This window comes from Podarcis vaucheri (assembly GCF_965113315.1).
Source record: "Podarcis vaucheri genome assembly, chromosome: 13".
Classification (NCBI taxonomy): Eukaryota; Metazoa; Chordata; class Lepidosauria; order Squamata; family Lacertidae; genus Podarcis; species Podarcis vaucheri.
In genome coordinates, this window is record NC_138751.1 from 21,687,322 (window position 1) to 21,706,179 (window position 18,858).

The following is an 18,858-nucleotide window of genomic DNA, read 5'->3' on the forward strand; positions in this document are numbered from 1 at the left end:
GAGGCACAGTATTCTTTGCAGAGAAGCCACCATGTGATTTAAAAGTGCGGTGCATATGCTGCCCAGATCAGCAGAAAGCCGGCTGCCTAAGGCAGGTTTAGAATTGCCTGTCAAACATTCCTAGCTTTGCTTTCTCTTTCACTCTTTCTTATCTCTTTCCCAAGAAAAGCGCCTTTGCTGAACTGAAACAACAGTTTCCATAAATGGTCACAGCAGTGTTGGTTTTATTGAAAAAAATAAGTTAAAAATACAAAATATAAACAGTTAGAAAAAAATAAATACTTATAAATTAAATATTTTAAGATAACCAATTGGTAAATCCATAAATTACAGTAGGGGAGGTGTTGAGGTCTAGATGCCAGGATGCCAGCATTCTCTGACAGCGGATTGGGGATCTAGGCTGGGGGTGGTGTAGATTTGAAAGCCTTGGAAAAGGAAGTGTCTTTAGCCACCCGAGTCCTCAGCAGCGAGAATTCCCTTGTGACCCGGCACAGGAAACTGTTGAGGGAGCGCAAGATGACATATACTTCCTGGCGATTCCTCCACCAACTCCGGTGCTGAAGAATTTGAAGGGGCTTGAGTGTTGGCTCAGGCTCGTTTTCAATCGGAAGGCCCCAAAGCAAAATCTACAGGGAGAAGCAAGGAAAGGTGTTAAAACAGCACAAAAGATAAAGGATGCCTTTGCCCCACTGAGCTGTGTCCCAAAAGGCAGGAAGACCTACCTGATAACTCACGTGATGGTCCAGGTCTCGGAGGGAAAGACTGATGTCTTCAAAGTTAGATAGGAATTTAGAGTCTTCTTTGGTGGCCTCGTGGTCCCTCAGCTGTTGTGCCAAACCCTCATAAAATGGCAGCATCTTGGACATGTATGTCAGGCGCTTGGCATCCTGGGAAAATGGCAGGATTAGGAATCAAACCAGTCAAGAGCACCCAGGTGCCCTGCCTCTTCCCTCCCTGCCCTTGAGATGTGGAAAGAAACCCTGGCGAAAGCAGGCAGCTATGGAGTGTCCCAAAGCTCTGCCAAAACTGCTCATCCAAAATACTAATCATTGGTTAAGGCCCAAACTACATGTTAATCTGGGAAACTGATAATGGATAGCCTAGTTCAAAACAAATAACAAATTGCAGCCTACAGAAAGAGGAGGCTAATTAATTTGGTCAAGGAGATAACTTAGGGTAAGGGTGTTTAACCTTCTTCCTAACACCAGTTCCCCAATCTACCGTATTTATTCGCTCCATAGGGCGCACCTGACCATAGGGCGCACCTAGTTTTTAGAGGAGGAAAATACGGAAAAAAATATTCTGAATCAAATGTTGCACTAAACTACTTAAAGGAGCAAAGCGGGCGGCTCCTGTCTGCTTTGCTGCTTTAAACTGAGCCTCAGAGGAGGGTAGGAAGGGGAACCATGGCTTATCTAAGTCCAGTTAATAATGCTGAGCCTGACTTATGGCCATCGAGATTAGCCTGGCCGTCTCAGTGGAAATCTGGGGAGGCTGGGGTGGACTTTCAGTGGTCAAAGTATGGTTGTGCCTTCCTGCCAGGCATCTATTTCCTGCCCTCTTTCCCTCCTGCACCCCCGCACCCTGCTTCAAGGGAAGGAAGCGGAGCCATGGATCCTCTGCTCACAACTGCTGTGGATTCCCTCCACTTTGAAGCAGGAAAGTGGGAGAGGAGCTGCTTACATGAGTGTAAGCTGCTCCCCTCCCACATTGCCGCTTCAAAGGGAGCCCAGGAGGGGGGAATCTGCTGCAGCCGCAAGCAGTGGAGGATCCATGGTCCCTTTCCTTCCCTCCTCCATGATTGCTTTGAAGCAGGAAAGTAGGAGAGGAGCTGCTTACACAAGTGTAAGCTGCTCCCCTCCCACTTTGCTGCTTCAAAGGGAGCCCAGGAGGAGGGAATCTGCTGCAATTGCCAGCAGAGGATCCATGGTCCCCTTCCTTCCCCCCCTCGTAGTTGCTTTGAAGCAGGAAAGTGGGAGAGGAGCTGCTTACACGAGTGTAAGCTGCTCCCCTCCCACTTTCCTGCTTCAAAGGGAGCCCAGGAGGAGGGAATCTGCTGCAATTGCCAGCAGAGGATCCATGGTCCCCTTCCTTCCCCCCCTCGTAGTTGCTTTGAAGCAGGAAAGTGGGAGAGGAGCTGCTTACACGAGTGTAAGCTGCTCCCCTCCCACTTTCCTGCTTCAAAGGGAGCCCAGGAGGAGGGAATCTGCTGCAATTGCCAGCAGAGGATCCATGGTCCCCTTCCTTCCCCCCCTCGTAGTTGCTTTGAAGCAGGAAAGTGGGAGAGGAGCTGCTTACACGAGTGTAAGCTGCTCCCCTCCCACTTTCCTGCTTCAAAGGGAGCCCAGGAGGAGGGAATCTGCTGCAATTGCCAGCAGAGGATCCATGGTCCCCTTCCTTCCCTCCTCCGTAGTTGCTTTGAAGCAGGAAAGTGGGAGAGGAGCTGCTTACACGAGTGTAAGATGCTCCCCTCCCACACTGCCGCTTCAAAGGGAGCCCGGGAGGAGGGAATCCGCTGCAGCTTCCCCCACCTCCCGCAGAAGCCGTGCGCTCTTTAAAGGGGCTGTGCGGCTTCTCCTGGCTTTTCTGGCAGGTGGGGGGATTCCCCCACCTTGTAGAAAAGCCTGCAGGAGCCGCGCAGCCCCTTTAAAGAGGGCGCCGCTCTTGGGGGCTTTTCCCCCAGGAGGGAGAAGGGACTGATGCGGCCAGTCAGTCCCTTCTCCCTCCTGGAGAAAAGCCCGCAAGAGCGCACGAAGCTTGTGTGCGGCTCTTGAGGGCTTTTCCCGCCTGCCTCCCCCCTGCATTCGCTCCATAGGACGCACACACATTTTCCCTTGCTTTTTAGGAGGGTTTTTATAAGTGCGTCCTATGGTGCGAAAAATACAGTATATTGCCCCCACTCAAGTTGATCAACAACAACATTATTTATACCCTGCCCATCTGACTGAGTTGTCCAGCCACTCTGGGCAGCATCCATCATAATATAAAAACACAACTAAACATCAAGCAATAAAAACTTCTTGATACAGCACTGCCTTCAGATGTCTTCAGAAAGCCATATAGTTGTTTATTTGTTTGCCCTCTGATGGGAAGGTGTTCCACAGGGTGGGTGCCACTACCGAGAAGGCCCTCTGCCTGGTTCCCTGTAACCTTACTTTCCAAGATTCTGTGGGGGAAGCCACGACCGCGAATCTGCCTCCAGGTGACCTCACCTTCAGAGGCAAGGTCAGTGGCTCCTGGAGGGAGAGGGCCTTTTCAATGGTGACACCTCAGTGACGGAATTCCCTCTCCTTATCAGCTCACCCAAAGCCAACATTTCATATCTTTTAGGCACCAGGTAGCAAAACTGGTGCCAAAACTGGTAGCAAAACATTTTGTTTGCTTTATCGGGCTTTTGGTGGCATTGAGTAGTTCACAGGGGCTTTCACCTCCTTTGTAGAGACTGACAATGTTGTTAAACACAATTTATGTTGTTACTTGCTTTCTATCATCATTTTAAGCCATACTCTGAGGGCATGAAAAGCGGGATAGGAATTTTTCAAATAAATAATTATTCTTACTGGAAGAGAAAGCCACGTGTAGAGATCAAGGCTGACTGAGGGAAGTTGCCCTGAGCTTCGTACAGAAGTGGGCTGCACTCCAGACAGACGTTCAGAGAGCTGGAAAGAAAGAAAGAAAACACCAAGACTCTAGGTGGGGTTGCCAACTTTTCAACCAGCTGTTGCAAATGTGCCTTAAGAAATATACCTTACTTGAGATGGAGGAAGGGATAGAAGCAAGTTATTCAAATTTATTTATTATGTTAGTTCCACTTTTCCTCCAAATTTGCTGAGAGGTGTAAAAAATTATTCCATTATAATGTTAGCAGGAACGACAAAAAATAAATTTAACTATTGCTCATAAAGTTTCTAATTTTATACTGTGCCTTCATAGATCACAGATTGATTACTGTTTGATCCCATCAGCAATAACTAAGGACACAGAATTTTCCAAGTTTTCAGTTTTCCACTACTATTCATGTGTCAGAACCTTCCGATATCCCCATCAACAATTGCATGATTAACTGGATAAACAGTGAAAGGGAAAAGAACTAATGAACTAAGAAGCTGTTAGCTTTCCCTTCCAGAAACCAGCCAGTTCCTATCTCAAGGCCCGTCACACTGTGTGTGCAGAGGAGTTAGAAAGATGAGTAGACTTACGAAGCGACGTGAAATATTCTGTATTTTGCAGAGAAGTTGCCGGGAGTGTCTTAAGCTAATGCCAAATTCTTTCTGCAGAGTCAGCCGCCACTGTGGGATGAGACTGGAGCCATTCTCTTCCTGAAGCCCAGCCGCGGTTGCAGCAATGAAAAGGTCAACATTGAGGACAGCTTGGAGAAGGAGTGTTGCACCTAGACAGTTGTGGGGAGAAGGGAAAGGTGGTGCCATTACATGGGAAAGGCAGCAAATTTGTTGAGCTGGATACCTGTTGATCTTGGGACAAGAATTCAGAGCTAGGGTTGTGGTGGGATAAGCCTCAGTTTGTCCATAGGGAGCAATGGGTGGTACCATCAAGGTACAACTTTGAGGCAGATATCTAGAGCCAGGAAAGTCTACAAATGCAGAATGAGCAGGGAAGTCTACAAATACAGTGCCGCTTACCATGTTTCGAATACGCAGCAGTACCATCGAAAGAGTCCTGCCCCACTCAACCATTTAACCCAGAGTCAAAAATTACCCAACAGCACCACTGATTAAAACAACACCATTTTGGCTCCCACGATTCCTGTCACAGGACCTTAGCAAACACACGTGCTCCCAAATTTGGTTTGCAGGCCTGTCACACAGCGTGACCTCACCATCTGGAGAGGGGAAACCCATCTGAGGGGAATTTCGCTGGCCACTTTGAGGTTTTTTCAGTAGATTTGGAGGTTATGTTTACCAGTAAGGGAAAGCATGGAATGGCGAGCCATTGATTCCTCAGACCTAAACAACCTCAGAGATTTGTTTTCAAGTCAAAATAGAACAGCGTCCCAGGCTCCTTTAGAGTACAGGTGGGGAACCTTTGGCCAACGGTCAGAGATGATGGAGTTGTAGTCCAGCAAGATCTGAGGGGCCACAGGATTCCCAAACCTGGACTACAGTGTATTGAATCCATCAACAAAGGTGTCTAGAAGTGGTCCAGGGCATGTTGGTACTTAAAGTAGAAAATCCAAATGCCTGGGGTGGCCAGTAATGCATTGCCAAAAATAAAGGGGTGAAAGGTGACACCAATTTGCTTAACATTTGCATATGGTAATTTATATGTATAGTTACAGAACTGGACTTAGGCTGGACAGTCTTCAAATATGGAATACTATGATGGCCTGGGAATCCGATTCAGAGGCTGAACCGGAGGAATCCCAGCCTGCACAGGAGTCCCCGCCTCCAGGGCCGGCTGAACTGGGGCAGGGCCTTGATTCTGAAGTGCCTGCACCTGTGCCAGATCCTCAGGAGCAGGCACCAGGTGAATCCACTCTGGCTCCGGAGGTGGTTGAGGATTCAGCCTCTCCTGAACTGCAGAGGCTCAGGGCAGAGAGGCGAAGGGAACTGGTTTCTCCCAGGAGGAGTGCTTGCCTTAAGGCCAGGAGAGGCGGGTCTCCTGGGGGCCGGGGCCGCCCCTGGCCTCAGTTTTGTTATGACTGCTTATGCCCTCTTCCCTCTCTGCCATGCAACTTGAGAATCGATATTCATGAACACCTCTCCAGCAGTTTCGCACCCAAAGGGGAGCCAAACTCAAATTTGCTTAAGACGTCCACACACTAGCCATTTAAAGCACATTAGTGCTGCTTTAAGAGTCATGGCTTCCCCCAAGAATCTTGAGAACTGTAATTTACCCTTCACAGAGCTATAGTGTCCAGAATCCTTAACAAACTACAGTTCCCCAAGATTCTTTGGAGAATACATGATAGTCAAAGTGGTACGAAACTGCTTTAAAGGCATGGTGTGGCTGTGACCCACATCCAAGTTACATAGCCATTTGCCTTCAGGCTCCATGGCAAAAGGTCTCAAAGTGGAGGCTTCTCCGTTAGTAGTACTATAAAACCTGCCACCTGAGCTGCTTTGCCTCACCCTAGCTAATGCTAGAGCCGGCCCTGGAAAGCCTCTTCTGGCCACTGACACAGCCAGCCTTCGTGTCTCATCCCTTGCCTGCAGTACACAGTCCCCCATTAAGCCTCATCCTGGACTATCTTCAGGACCGAAGCAAGGAAAAGCTAGAAATATAAAGAAATATCACAAATAATTTCTCATTTCTTACCACACAGACGCATCTTGAGAATCTCTGATTAGTGGGGTATCTGCCTGTCTGTCCAAGAAGGCAATGTTTGATCCTACAGCCCATCTTGGGGGCCTTTTTATGTCCACCGGCTTTCATTTTCATTTGGACCTGTAATGTCCAAGATTACAAAGGGTGCTCTTTTCAAAGAGGCGAAACAATCTGATTTCTGGAACTGCGTCTTTCACCTCTACTGTAGTTTCTCTCTGCTGTAGTTTCGGGGGGAGGGAGTAGCAAGGGATTGGAGCGGCCAGGGTGCTTGCTCAGCTTCCTCTTTTCTTGTGGGGGGGGGGGAGAAACCGCTTGAAAAGAGGATTTCTTCAGCTGACCATGTGACACAGGATGCCCTCTCATCTTGGGGAACCCTCTCATTCAGCCTGGGGCTTTTCCAATGCTACCAACGTACTCAATTTCTGGTCTCTTTTGATGTTTCTCACCCTCCTCCCAGCAAAATCCAAGCAGAGAACACTATTAAAAATCGCCTCATCATAAAATACACCGCAGTATTTGGAATAAGGGAATAGAAAGTCATCCCCAAATGCTAGCTCTGCATGTTACATTGAATACGCTGCCCCTCATTGGCAAACCTTTGCCCATCTCTGTTTGACAAAGGTCTGCCTTAGTATTGCACATTTCACTGTTGTCAGGGAGTTTACTATACAGGTGACTCTCCGCTTATGTGGGGGTTATGGTTCCAGGCAGTGGCGTAGCGTGGGGGGTGCAGGGGGGGGCCCGGCCGCACCGGGCGCAACATCTGGGGGTTAGGGTTAGGGGCGCAAATCCACGGGTTAGGGGGCGCAAATTACTTGCCTTGCCCCGGGTGCTGACAACCCACGCTACGCCACTGGTTCCAGGGATAGCACCTGGACAGCTGACAACCATTTTGCGTGAGACAATAAGGCGGCAACATTCCCCCTATCATTGGCCTCCTGCTCCTATTCAGTAACCAAGCAGCCACCTCCTTCTCCTTGGTCTTCCAGGAACAAGAGTGAGGCAGGGCACAGGAGTGGCTTCAAGATGGCTGCTTGACAGCGAGGTCAGCCATTGGTACATGTACCCACTGCTGTCTACTCTGACTAATAAGAGTTCTGCTTGATCAGACCAAAGGCCTAACTTCTTTTCCCGCAGTGGCTAATCAGATCACTAGCAGGACGTGTGTGCAATAGCCCTCTGTCAATTGCTTTTCGGAGGCATGGTATTGATAATGGAGGTAATTAATATTATTGTTGCTATTTTGATTTATTACCCACCCATCACTAGGGCTGGGTGATATATCGATATATTGACCAAAACCAGTTTGAAGTCTGTATCATGATATTGGTTTCATAATTTTTTAACCTGGCAATATATAGCAAATCATAATGTGTGCTAAAGCTGGGCCACATATCATTCAAAACCAGTTTGAAGTCCATGTTGTGATATCGGTTTCATAATTTTTTTTGACCTGGCAATACATTACGAATCATGGTGGGCCCGTGTGCTATGCAAAAATCCCAATGCGGGAAAAACTGTAAAGCCAACCAATGCCTCTACATAGCTCCATCCTTATTTCAGAAATCATTATATATCAGTATATTGTGATGTTTAGTTGGTGATATATCACAATGTTAAAAACCAGATATCGCCCTAAGGTTCCACAGTAGGTTGCAACCAATTGAAATGCGATACTGTGGTACCTCGGGTTAAGAACTTAATTCGTTCTGGAGGTCCATCCTTAACCTGAAACTGTTCTTAACCTGAGGGACCACTTTAGCTAATGGGGCCTCCTGCCGCTGCCGTGCGATTTCCGTTCTCATCCTGAAGCAAAGTTCTTAACCCGAGGTACTATTTCTGGCTTAGCGGAGTCTGTAACCTGAAGCGCCTGTAACATGAAGCGTCTGTAACCCGAGGTAAAGGTAAAGGGACCCCTGACCATTAGGTCCAGTCATGGCCGACTCTGGGGTTGCGTGCTCATCTCGCTTTATTGGCTGAGGGAGCCGGCGTACAGCTTCCGGGTCATGTGGCCAGCATGACTAAGCCGCTTCTGGCGAACCAGAGCAGTGCACGGAAATGCCATTTACCTTCCCACCAGAGTGGTACCTATTTATCTACTTGCACTTTGATGTGCTTTCGAACTGCTAGGTTGGCAAGAGCAGCACCCCGTCGTGGGGATTTGAACCGCCGACCTTCTGATCGGCAAGTCCTGGGCTCTGTGGTTTAACCCACAGCGCCACCCGCGTCCCTAACCCGAGGTACCACTGCATTAAAATCAGTTAAAGACAAATTACAATCACAATGATAGGGGTGTGCAAGGCCGGCCTGCCACAAGGCACAGTGAGAAGGCTGCTTTGGGTGGCACAATCCCATGCGGTGGTACCATGCGACCCGAGTAAGAGAGGCTCAGGCGGGGTGGGTGGGCTTCAGCAGTGAAACAGGGCAGGCTGCCCCTGAGGGTGGGTGCTAAAAGTATTCACATCAAGGGTCTAATAGCAAAAGACTAGTGGTAATGGATAGCCTTGTCCTTCATGAATTTGTCTAATCCGTTTATTAAGTTATCCTCTACATGGGGCTACCTTTGAAGGTGACCCAGAAACTACTACTAATCCAGAATGTGGCAGCCAGACGGGTGAGTGGGAGCTGCCGCCGAGACCACATAACACCGGTCTTGAAAGACCTACATTGGCTCCCAGTACGTTTCCAAGCACAGTTCAAAGTGTTGGCGCTGACCTTTAAAGCCCTAAATGGCCTCGGCCCAGTATACCTGAAGGAGCGTCTCCACCTCCATTGTTCAGCCCAGACACTGAGGTCCAGTGCCCCTTTGCTGGAGAAGTCCCAAAGTTCTGCAAATGCATTTACATAAAAGAGTGTTGCAAATGTTGCAAATGCAGAAATCCAAACATTTGCTCACAGACCAAGACTTGGTGTACAAACGTGGGTGTTCTGGCCACAACGGAAAGAAGTACGTTCGTCCCATGAGAAAAACAGGGCCGGGAAGTTGACTTATAGGAACTCTGAAGAATCAAAGCACGTCTTCCCTTGTATGCAAATTCTATTCTCATTCAGTGTCTCTCTCTCCCCATCAGCGTCTAGTTTAGGTGGTTGTGGGGAGAGTATTCAGAAGGCTAGCTACTGAGAGCATTCGGCCAACTTCTCTAGCAAAATGAAGGCAACTGTACTAGGATTACTTTTAAGGCAGCAAGTGGTTGTAGTCCTGTCCTGGCTCCATTAATTTGCTCCTGTCCAAACATCCAAATTCACCACATGGTCCATTTCTGAGCTACTCACTACGTGTGCCTTATTTAAAAATAATAATAAATCTCTGCCATATATCTCACATATTTTGCACACATCTCAAGAGGTTCTGTCATTCAGGCTGCAACCCCAGGCACACTTTGGCCATGTACACACTCCAGTTTACTCTGCATCTAATACACTCCCATCACTGGTATGTGAAGCCATGTACACACATTAGCCACTATCCACACATATCTTGTCGTTTGTTGAAAAATGCTGCATTTGGATGTGTTCAAACCACCTTTGATCTGGTTTGAAAAAGTAAGCCACGGGAAGACAACCCCAGCCCCTCTCTGCCGACTAGTGTGAGCAGATAGCAGGTGACTTGGAAACAAATTCCACCATACTCATGTGTACAACAGCATGCATATGTGATTCAAAACACAGCAAAATCAAACGACCTTGCTGCATTTTAAGCCAGGAATGTGTACACAGCTCTGGTTGGCAGTAAGCCTAGAGATGGATGGATCAGTCTGTTCCCAGTCTATGTCTGTTCTGTCCTGACTCTGCAATAATCTGAAAATCTGATTCAATATTAATCACCAAAATCACATTTAAATATATATAAATGTGTTTTTAAATACATATTTTGTGGCAATGTGCACATTTCTAAAAAGAAAAAGAAAAAGTTTATCCTATAAGCATTTTTAATACATGTTGGTACTTTTTTGAAATGTGCAGTAAAACACAAATTTCAAAGGATAACTATATTTCAGTCTACATATGAGTCTGGTAAGTGTGGATCAGGCAAATTTCACATCAAATCAACAGCAACTAGAGGTGCTCGGTTGCCCCCAAGATTGGGGAGGCTCCCGGTGTGCATTGCATACATATGACATCACACACGCAGCACATGACATCACACACACATCCCCCGATGCTGTCTAGGCCGGTGCAGCCTTCTGCGACATCATGCAAATATTGAGGGGGCCTAAGACCCCTCAGCTCCTAGAGTTGGCATGCCTGACAGCAAATGAATTCCACAAGAGGAACTTGTTTGTGAATAAGCATGCAGAGTATTGGATTTGTGTTTCTCAAAAGTATTCTGTTACATTGTAAAGACAAGTGGTGCAGCAACAAAACTTCTAGCTCATTTGCAAAGCTAAGCAAGGTCTGGTATGGTTCCAAATTGGATGGCGGACTGCCTGTTGAGATTCCTACCCCCAGAGGCCAGGTTACGGTATTCATCTCTGCAAGCGGATTAAATGTCTCAAGCAATTGCAACAGCAGTACCCCCAACTACACCACTTGTAGCAGCTGGCTGAGAACCATTCTCCATATGACAATAAATGTGTCACTTGAATTTACATTTGCATTTTACAGCTGCTACCAGGGGTAGAGTGGGATAGTTTTTAATCAGGGTGGGCAAGTTTATGCCATGGGTAGGCAAACTAAGGCCAGGGGGCCGGATCCGGCCCAATCACCTTCTAAATCTGGCCCCCAGACAGTCTGGGATTCAGCGTGATTTTACATGAGTAGAATGTGTCCTTTTATTTAAAATGCATCTCTGGGTTATTTGTGGGGCATAGGAATTCGTTCTTTTCTTTTTTCAAAATATAGTCCGCCCCCCCCCCCCAAGGTCTGAGGGACAGTGGACCAGCCCCCTGCTGAAAAAGTTTGCTGACCCCTGGTTTATGCCTTTTCGTTCCCACTGCAGTCCCAACAATATTTGCCCCCTTGAAGCTGCTGTTTGCGCCAGAAGTGAGGCTTCCATTATTGCCAGTGGGAGCTTCTCCCTGTGTAAGGCAAATTGCAGCTGAGGAGTGGCAACATGAGAACGGGCCTTTTCTGTGGTGGCTTCCAGTTTGTGGAATGCTCTCCACAGGGAGGCTTGCCTGGAGCCTTCATTACATATATTTAAGCACCAGGTGAAAACTTTTCTCTATAACCAGGCCTTTGCCTAATTAAACTATATACCGGTATGTCCTTTTAAATGTGTTTGTGGGAGCATGGGGGTTTTTTTGTATTCTGTGTTATCATTTTGTATTTTTATGTTGTAAACGGCTCTGTGATCTTCAGATGAAGAGAGGTACACAAATTCACTAAACAATAATAATATTTTTTCATGGTTTTAGCCTATGGCCTGGAGATGGCTGCTGTTAACAAACAACCCTTTTTTACATGATAAGCGCAGAGGAGGTTGATTTGCTGTAATCATCTCTTGTAGGTGCATAATGATTATTTTTATAACTTGTGGCTAGAGTTTTTGGTTTTGAAGCAGCAAAAAACCAGTTCCTGTTCTCTGCTGAGTCACAGTGTAAGAGTCACTGATAAATACCTAGCTAGTCACGTTTTCTTGAAAACAGGCACAGTTTCTTTATGACTATTTGTGTTACATTTGGAGCCCCACTCTTCCTCAAAAGAAAAACACACATGCCCCACATTCCCTTCTATCCTGGGAGATGGATTGGGATGAGAGGCTGGCATGATGTAATCTCATGAGCTTTGTGAATGAGCAGACATTTGAACCCGGGTCTCCTTGGGCTGTGCGCATGACTCTAGCCACTAGACTGGAACCAACTAAATCAACTTCACCAGCTAACTTTAGTTCCCACTGAAAGCAATGGGACTAAAACTAAGTCATGACTAACCTAGTCCATTGATTTCAGTGGGACCTAAGTTCAGTTAAGTTCCATTATCCATCCACCTGGCATGCACTCTTTACAAAGACCTGAGGAACGAGATTATCACCCCTCTCTTATTGTCCATTCTGGGTCGCCCAACCACTGCCACCCTGTTTTTTCTCCTGGCAGATCAAGAGGAGCAGGTAACAGCAAAGGTTGCAAGGTTTCTAGCTGGGGCAATCAGAATAAGGTCCACTATTTGATTGCTGATTCATGACCCTAAACTGTGTTTTATATAATTGACTTTTTATTTTGTTCTGTGTACATCCCAATGTTCTTTTGTTGCTATGGCTGATGGCTGGCGCAAATAGAGTTTCATTCATTCAACTGGATCCAGCCCAGTGAATTTTAGAGTGGATAGTGACCCTTGAGATCATCCATAGTTCAAACAGCTGCTCCGTGTGGGATCCCCAATGCAGGATGGGACTATGGCATTGCTGACCAAAGGCCACCCAGCCCAGTGATCAGCATCATCTGCACCTTAGTTTTCAATGGCTTATCTGAACAGAAAGGTTTTTGGCCTGCTGGCAGAAGGATAGCAAAGAGAGAATGAATTTTTAAAAATGTTTAAAATAACTTTTTCTTTAAAAAAACAATAACCCCAAAGCCTTTATTTTAGGTGCCAAATTCCCAATGGAGCAGAAAAGACTATGTATGCGACCACAGCTGCACAGATATTATTGGACCAGAGATGGAAAGAGGACAGTCCCGACCAGAGAAGAATGGCAGATCAAGTTGATGGATTATGCCGAAATGGCAAAAAATGGCCCGAAGAATCAGAAATCAGGAAGACCAAAACTTCAATAGGGAATGGGGGAAATTTATAAGTTACCTTAAAAACCATTGTAAACAGTTTAAATCATTGGTAGGATTTGAATAATAGTTGTAGTTTAATGGTGAATTTTGGATATAATGGAGATGTAAAAGATTTGGATTATTATGCAAGATGTAGAAGGAAATGATTAATAACAGGACCTACAAAGGGGAGGAGGGAAGTCCAGGAGATTCTTTGGAATCTTGTTTTTATGTTGTATGTTGTATGTTTGTGATGGTAAAATCTTAATTTGAAAAACCAAATAAATAATTTTTTATTTTTTAAAAAAAAGGATAACAAAGAGGGAGCCAATCTAACCTTTATTGTGAGGGAGTTTCACAATACTGGAGCAGAAAAGGCTCTCTTGTGTCACCACTAAGTTTGCTTCTGAGGGTTATGTTTATGAGGATTATGGCATCAACTTTTGTAGACTCATGACCACTTCCTCAGGTTTCCTAAGGTGTGTGTCTGTGTGTGTATCCATATAAATTGTATGCTACGCAATGAATGAATGGCAATGAGATGAATGGCAATGAGATGCAAAAGAACAAAAACAAAACCTCCAATCAGTCTGTGATAATTAAATATATGTTAAATAAGCATGCCTTTAACATTTTAGGGATGCGGGTGGCGCTGTGGTCTAAACCACTGAACCTAGGGCTTGCCGGTCAAAAGGTTGGAGGTTCGAATCCCCGCGACTGGGTGAGCTCCCGTTGCTCGGTCCCAGCTCCTGCCAACCTAGCAGTTCGAAAGCATGCCCAAAAGTACAAGTAGATTAATAGGGAAGGTAAACGGCATTTCCGTGCACTGCTCTGCTGTTGGTGTTCTGCTGCACCAGAAGTGGCTTAGCCATGCCGGCCACATGACCTAGAAAAACTATGGAGTGGACAAACGCCAGCTCCCTTGGACTGTAAAGTGAGATGAGCGCCGCAACCCCAGAGTCATTCGTGACTGGACTTAACTGTCAGGGGTCCCTTTACCTTTACCGTAACATTTTACAGTAGCAGATTGAAGGTAATTGCTCAAACAATCATACAGTGGTACCTCGGGTTACATACGCTTCAGGTTACAGACTCCGGTAACCCAGAAATAGTACCTCGGGTTAAGAACTTTGCTTCAGGAGGAGAACAGAAATCGTGCAGCGGCAGTGGGAGGCCCCATTAGCTAAAGTGGTACCTCAGGTTAAGAACTGTTTCAGGTTAAGTACGGACCTCCGGAATGAATTACCGTATTTTTTGCACCATAACACTCACTATTTTCCTCCTAGAAAGTAAGGGGAAATGTCTGTGCGTGTTATGGAGGGAATGTCTACAGATGGCAGGGGGATCTGCTGCAGTCGTGAGCAGAGGATCCATGGTTCCCCTTCCTTCCCTCCTCCATGGCTCGCTTTGAAACAGCAAAGCGGGAGAAGAGCCGCTGAGTGGGGAGGAGAGAGGGACAGAGAGCCTGCTTCTTTAAAGGAGCAAAGCGGGAGAGGAGAGGAGCCGCTTACACAAGTATAAGCAGCTCCTGTCCGGTTGGTTCCTTTAAAGCAAGCAGGCTCTCTGTCCCTCTCTCCTCCCCTCAGCTAGCTAAATAGCAGCAGAGTTTTTCAGCTCGCTAAGCCAGGGATGAGCAGGGAGGAGGAAGAAAAGCAGAGCCTGCTTGCTTTAAAGGAGCAAAGTGGGAGAGGAGAGGAGCCTTCTCCCCTTATACCCCTCTTCTTCATTATTAGCAGCATCCTTCTCCCACCCCACGCATGCTCCTTGTCCCTTGAGTGCTTTTCCTTCCCTCCCCACTTAAAACGTGGTTACAAAGGATCCTCAGGATTTTTGCATTGGGCTACTCCAAACTCACTGTCAGATCACATGTCTGTGGCCACAGCATGAACCACAAAAATCATACATCCACTGTTTCATTTAGAATATTTTTTCTTGTTTTCCTCCTCTAAAAACTACGTGCGTGTTATGGTCGGGTGTGTGTTATAGAGCGAAAAATACAGTAAGTTCTTAACCTGAGGTACCACTGTATTAGCACCTGTCCTGGAGCAGGGAAGCATTCAAAAGAAACAGATTCCTGGCACTGATCAGCTAATTAACCCAAGTAGTGTGTTTAAAGGAGGGGGGCACGGGGAGGAAGTGTAAGAGTGAGAGTGATGTGGAAAAATCCACCGGGGGAATTTTACAAGGGCAGAACTGGGTGGAATTTGGAAAAATATTACCCTTCTGGACACCAACTGGCATGGATTGGTTTTTTTTAAAAAACAAACAAACAAGAAGTTCCCCACTTCTAAAATAGCTTTCATTTATTTAAGTAAAAATGTTAGAAGAATAGGGAAGTGCCTGCAGTGGTCACATACTGACTGTTGTCCTGTAACTCAGCTAGATTGGTAAAGAAAAAGCATTTTATATGCGTTGTATATGCGATATAACACTGTGACACCAGATGGCGCTGTGGAGTCCAGTCTTTCCCTACTGGACTTCCCTGTATGAGTATACAACGCGTTTAACAGAATCGCTTCTTTGACGTGTCTAGATCCAGCCCTATGTGAAGAAGTATGGCAGCCACGTATCATGCTACACAGAGGACTTGCTTGAAGGAATCCTTTGATACATTGTCCAGTCCAAAACAGGTTTCAAGATAAAAGAACCAACGGAAAGGAAAGAAACCGAAAGGGCCCTGAAAGTTGCCCATCAACTGTGAACACCTGGATAGCAGTCAGAGCAGGCCTTACGGGTCACTTGGTCAGTCTTTACACTATGGTGAGATGTACAGTATCTCTACTGAAATTATAGTAATGGTGTCTAGCTTTGTATACATATGCAATTATAGAAAATCTATTTTGCCCTCCGTTTTGGGAGATGGCCACCCTGAGCGTCAAGGATTGAGATTCCCATAATTGTTACTATAGGACAGGGATTGTGGAAAACAGGGTGTTGGCCTAGGTAGGTCTTTGGCCTGATCCAGCAGAGGGACGGATCCAGCTGCTGTGAGCTGTGTCCCCTCAGCTGCCAACTGCTTTTACCAGCTACTAATCCAGACCCTCCAAGTATCCCTATTTTCCAGGGACAGTTCTGGATTTACAGAAGCCTACCCAGTTTCTGATTGGATTCCAAAATGTCCTTCTTTTCCTTAGGATGTCCCTGTTTTCATCAGAGAAATGTCGGAGGGTATTTGAGACTGTGATGCTCTGCAAGAGAGGACGGAGTGCATCTTTCTGTTTCAGTGGGGAGCTGAATCATGAGAGCGAGAGACAAGTAGGAAAAACAGCAAAGGGGATTTTAACTAATGCCAATGGAAAATCCCAGGCAGCCAGAGCAGAAACTTGGGGGTGGTTGTCCTATGGCCTCAGATGCTGCTGACTCATGGCCAGCTCAGCTCATCAGCAGCGGGATGAGCTCATCACTTTAGAGCGAGTTCCTCATACCTGAAAGGCTGTGGAACTGCCTTCCCACAATAGTGAGGCTGCGTGTAGATGCTTCTGTTTTTTTGCACACACAGCTCCTGCCATCACAAGACACCTTTCACAGGGAGCACACCTTGCTTGCTGCATCTAACGGCTATCCACAGGGCAAGGATTGTATTTGGGAAGGGAGTGTATAAGTCAGACCCTGGGGTGCCTTTCTAGGAATCCAGTCCCAGCAGGGTCTTGACATTTCTTTTCAAATGCTAAGAAACAGAAAGTGAAATCAGTGATGCTCAAATGTCTTGTTTCCTAGAGCAGCCACTGTTTCTGAGCAGCAGAGCAAATAGTCCCTTCAAGCACCCTCTAAGATCTTACCATTAGTCAGCGAGTGGGAATTAGGAGTCCTCCTGGGATCTCCCTGCCAGCTCCGAGAATGAGTTCGATCAAATTCAGGATTGCACAATTTGCGCTGTCCCACTATGCAGTGGCTGGGCTGGCAGGTGCACACTGACTCCCCGGGCATATAGAATCAAGCCCCTTGCAAGCCACTATACAAGGAGTGGTTGTGTTGTGTTTGGTTTGGCAATTTGCCCGTTCTGGAGGCCTGACCAAAAGTTGTGCAACAGGATACAGATGGGAAAAACATGGCCGAAGAGCACTTCAAACTAGGCCTGCCCCCAAAATTTATTGGCTGGGTCAACCAATTAAATTGGCTTTTTAAATAGGGTAAAACAAGTGTGTGCTTTAAATCTAAGCACTTAAACCTCAATCTACAGGCATCACACACCCCAGAGGCACCCCCCCCCAATCTCACCCAGGAGGGAAACCTTATTTTTAAGATGGAGATGGCTAACCAGCTAGAAAAGGCTTGTTTTCCTTGTTACTTCAAAACAATTGTTTTGTCATGTGAAAATTTCATTAAGCAGTTAAAACTAAGATCTGGGTGGGATTCCTGATGGGAATAGCACAAAAAGACATCAGGTAGTTGTTGTATGTGTGCTCACAACAGTTTTTACAATGTAATACATCAGTTGCCGATTGCCGAAGAATTGATGCTTTTGAATTATGGTGCTGGAGGAGACTCTTGAGAGTCCCATGGACTGCAAGAAGATCAAACCTCTCCATTCTTAAGGAAATCAGCCCTGAGTGCTCACTGGAAGGACAGATCGTGAAGCTGAGGTTCCAGTACTTTGGCCACCTCATGAGAAGAGAAGACTCTCTGTAAAAGACCCTGATGTTGGGAAAGATGGAGGGCACAAGGAGAAGGGGACAACAGAGGACGAGATGGTTGGACAGTGTTCTTGAAGCTACCAGCATGAGTTTGACCAAATTGCGGGAGGCAGTGGAAGACAGAAGTGCCTGGCGTGCTCTGGTCTATGGGGTCACAAAGAGTCAGACATGACTAAACAACAACAACATCATAATCAGTTGCAGGGACTGTCTGTTGTTGCTGAACTACAACTTGCATCACCTGAGGCTATTGGCTATGCTTGCAGGACCTGTTGGGGATTGTAGTTCAGAAACTTCCAGAGGACCAAAGGTTTCTTATCCCTCTATGCATGGTACTCAGACCTAAGACCTATTGATTTCCAGGATACTTACACCAAGGTAAGTAGGTATAGGATTTCAGCCTTATTTTAATGATTCCTTATGACAGACATAGGCAAACTCAGCCCACCAGATGTTTTGGGACTACAGTTCCCATTATCCCTGACCACTGGTCCTGTTAGCTAGGGATCATGGGAGTTGTAGGCCAAAAACATCTGGAGGGCCGAGTTTGCCTATGCCTGCCTTATAAACAAGTATCCCCAATCCATGAGGGAAACACACATTTTTAGAAGTTACAGTATTGTTAAATACAAGTTACTTGTAAAACTGTTACTAGAGGCATTCCCCTTTCACTCTCAGAATGCCTTTTCCGAAATGGCATTGGCTGTGACATATACACATATCTAAAAACAAAAGTATTCTCTCCTCAAAAAAACCCAAACCAACCGACTGTCTTATGCAAATTAGTGTTGTTTTGGTCACTCAGTCCAAACCAATTTGAGGCACGGACCAATATTTCCTTTAATCAGATGGCAGCCTTAGTTGAAACAAATTCTAAGAGCATGAATTAGTTCTACTGTGGCTTCAGCTTTTGGTCTCTCACTAGCTTGCTCTGAGCTCCATCCACGTATGTTTGGGGTTTGAAGGGAACAGTCAAAAGCTGCAACGTATGACCTTGACCAGGCACCCCAACCTTTGGGCCCTCCAGATGTTTTGTACTACAATTCCCATCATCCCTGACCACTTGTCCTGTTAGCTAGTGATCATGGGAGTTGTAGGCCAAAACAACTGGAGGGCCACAGGTTGGGGATGCCTGACCTTGAAAATGCACCTTTTGTGGGATTCTCTTTCTTGCTTTATGTTCTTTAGGGTGTGGTTAGGAAAGGAATAAGGAAGACCTACTGGCCTCTGCAAACATA

General features: G+C 46.3%; 1 protein-coding gene and 1 long non-coding RNA gene across 3 annotated transcripts; one reads left to right on the forward strand and one right to left on the reverse strand.

Moving 5' to 3' along the window:
- Positions 1–227: 227 nt before the first annotated feature.
- Positions 228–6,416, reverse strand: IL27 (interleukin 27). Of its 2 annotated transcripts, none has more exons than XM_082194238.1 (5): positions 6,277–6,416; positions 4,200–4,390; positions 3,561–3,659; positions 735–887; positions 228–626 (listed from the first exon to the last, which is right to left on the reverse strand). In XM_082194238.1, exons 1-5 carry the CDS (start codon positions 6,287–6,289, stop codon positions 396–398), a joined length of 687 nt encoding a protein of 228 aa, XP_082050364.1. In that variant the 5' UTR covers positions 6,290–6,416; the 3' UTR covers positions 228–395. The 2 variants fall into 2 exon arrangements, with proteins under 2 accessions (XP_082050364.1, XP_082050363.1); XM_082194237.1 differs by having other exon boundaries at positions 723–887.
- A 472-nt stretch (positions 6,417–6,888) lies between these two features.
- On the forward strand, positions 6,889–13,227 carry LOC309515925. Its single transcript, XR_014212730.1, has 4 exons — positions 6,889–6,992; positions 7,149–7,504; positions 11,643–11,730; positions 12,799–13,227. It is a non-coding gene; the product is annotated as an uncharacterized lncRNA (long non-coding RNA).
- The last annotated feature ends 5,631 nt before the right edge of the window (positions 13,228–18,858 follow it).

Excerpts from the sequence above, each read along its gene's own strand:
- IL27 (XM_082194237.1), bottom strand. Across the intron at positions 3,660-4,199 it reads AGAATATTTCACGTCGCTTC|CTCTCTGAACGTCTGTCTGG; the intron begins GTAAGTCTACTC and ends CTTTCTTTCCAG. Across the intron at positions 888-3,560 it reads ACACGTGGCTTTCTCTTCCA|GATGCCAAGCGCCTGACATA; the intron begins GTAAGAATAATT and ends CCATTTTCCCAG.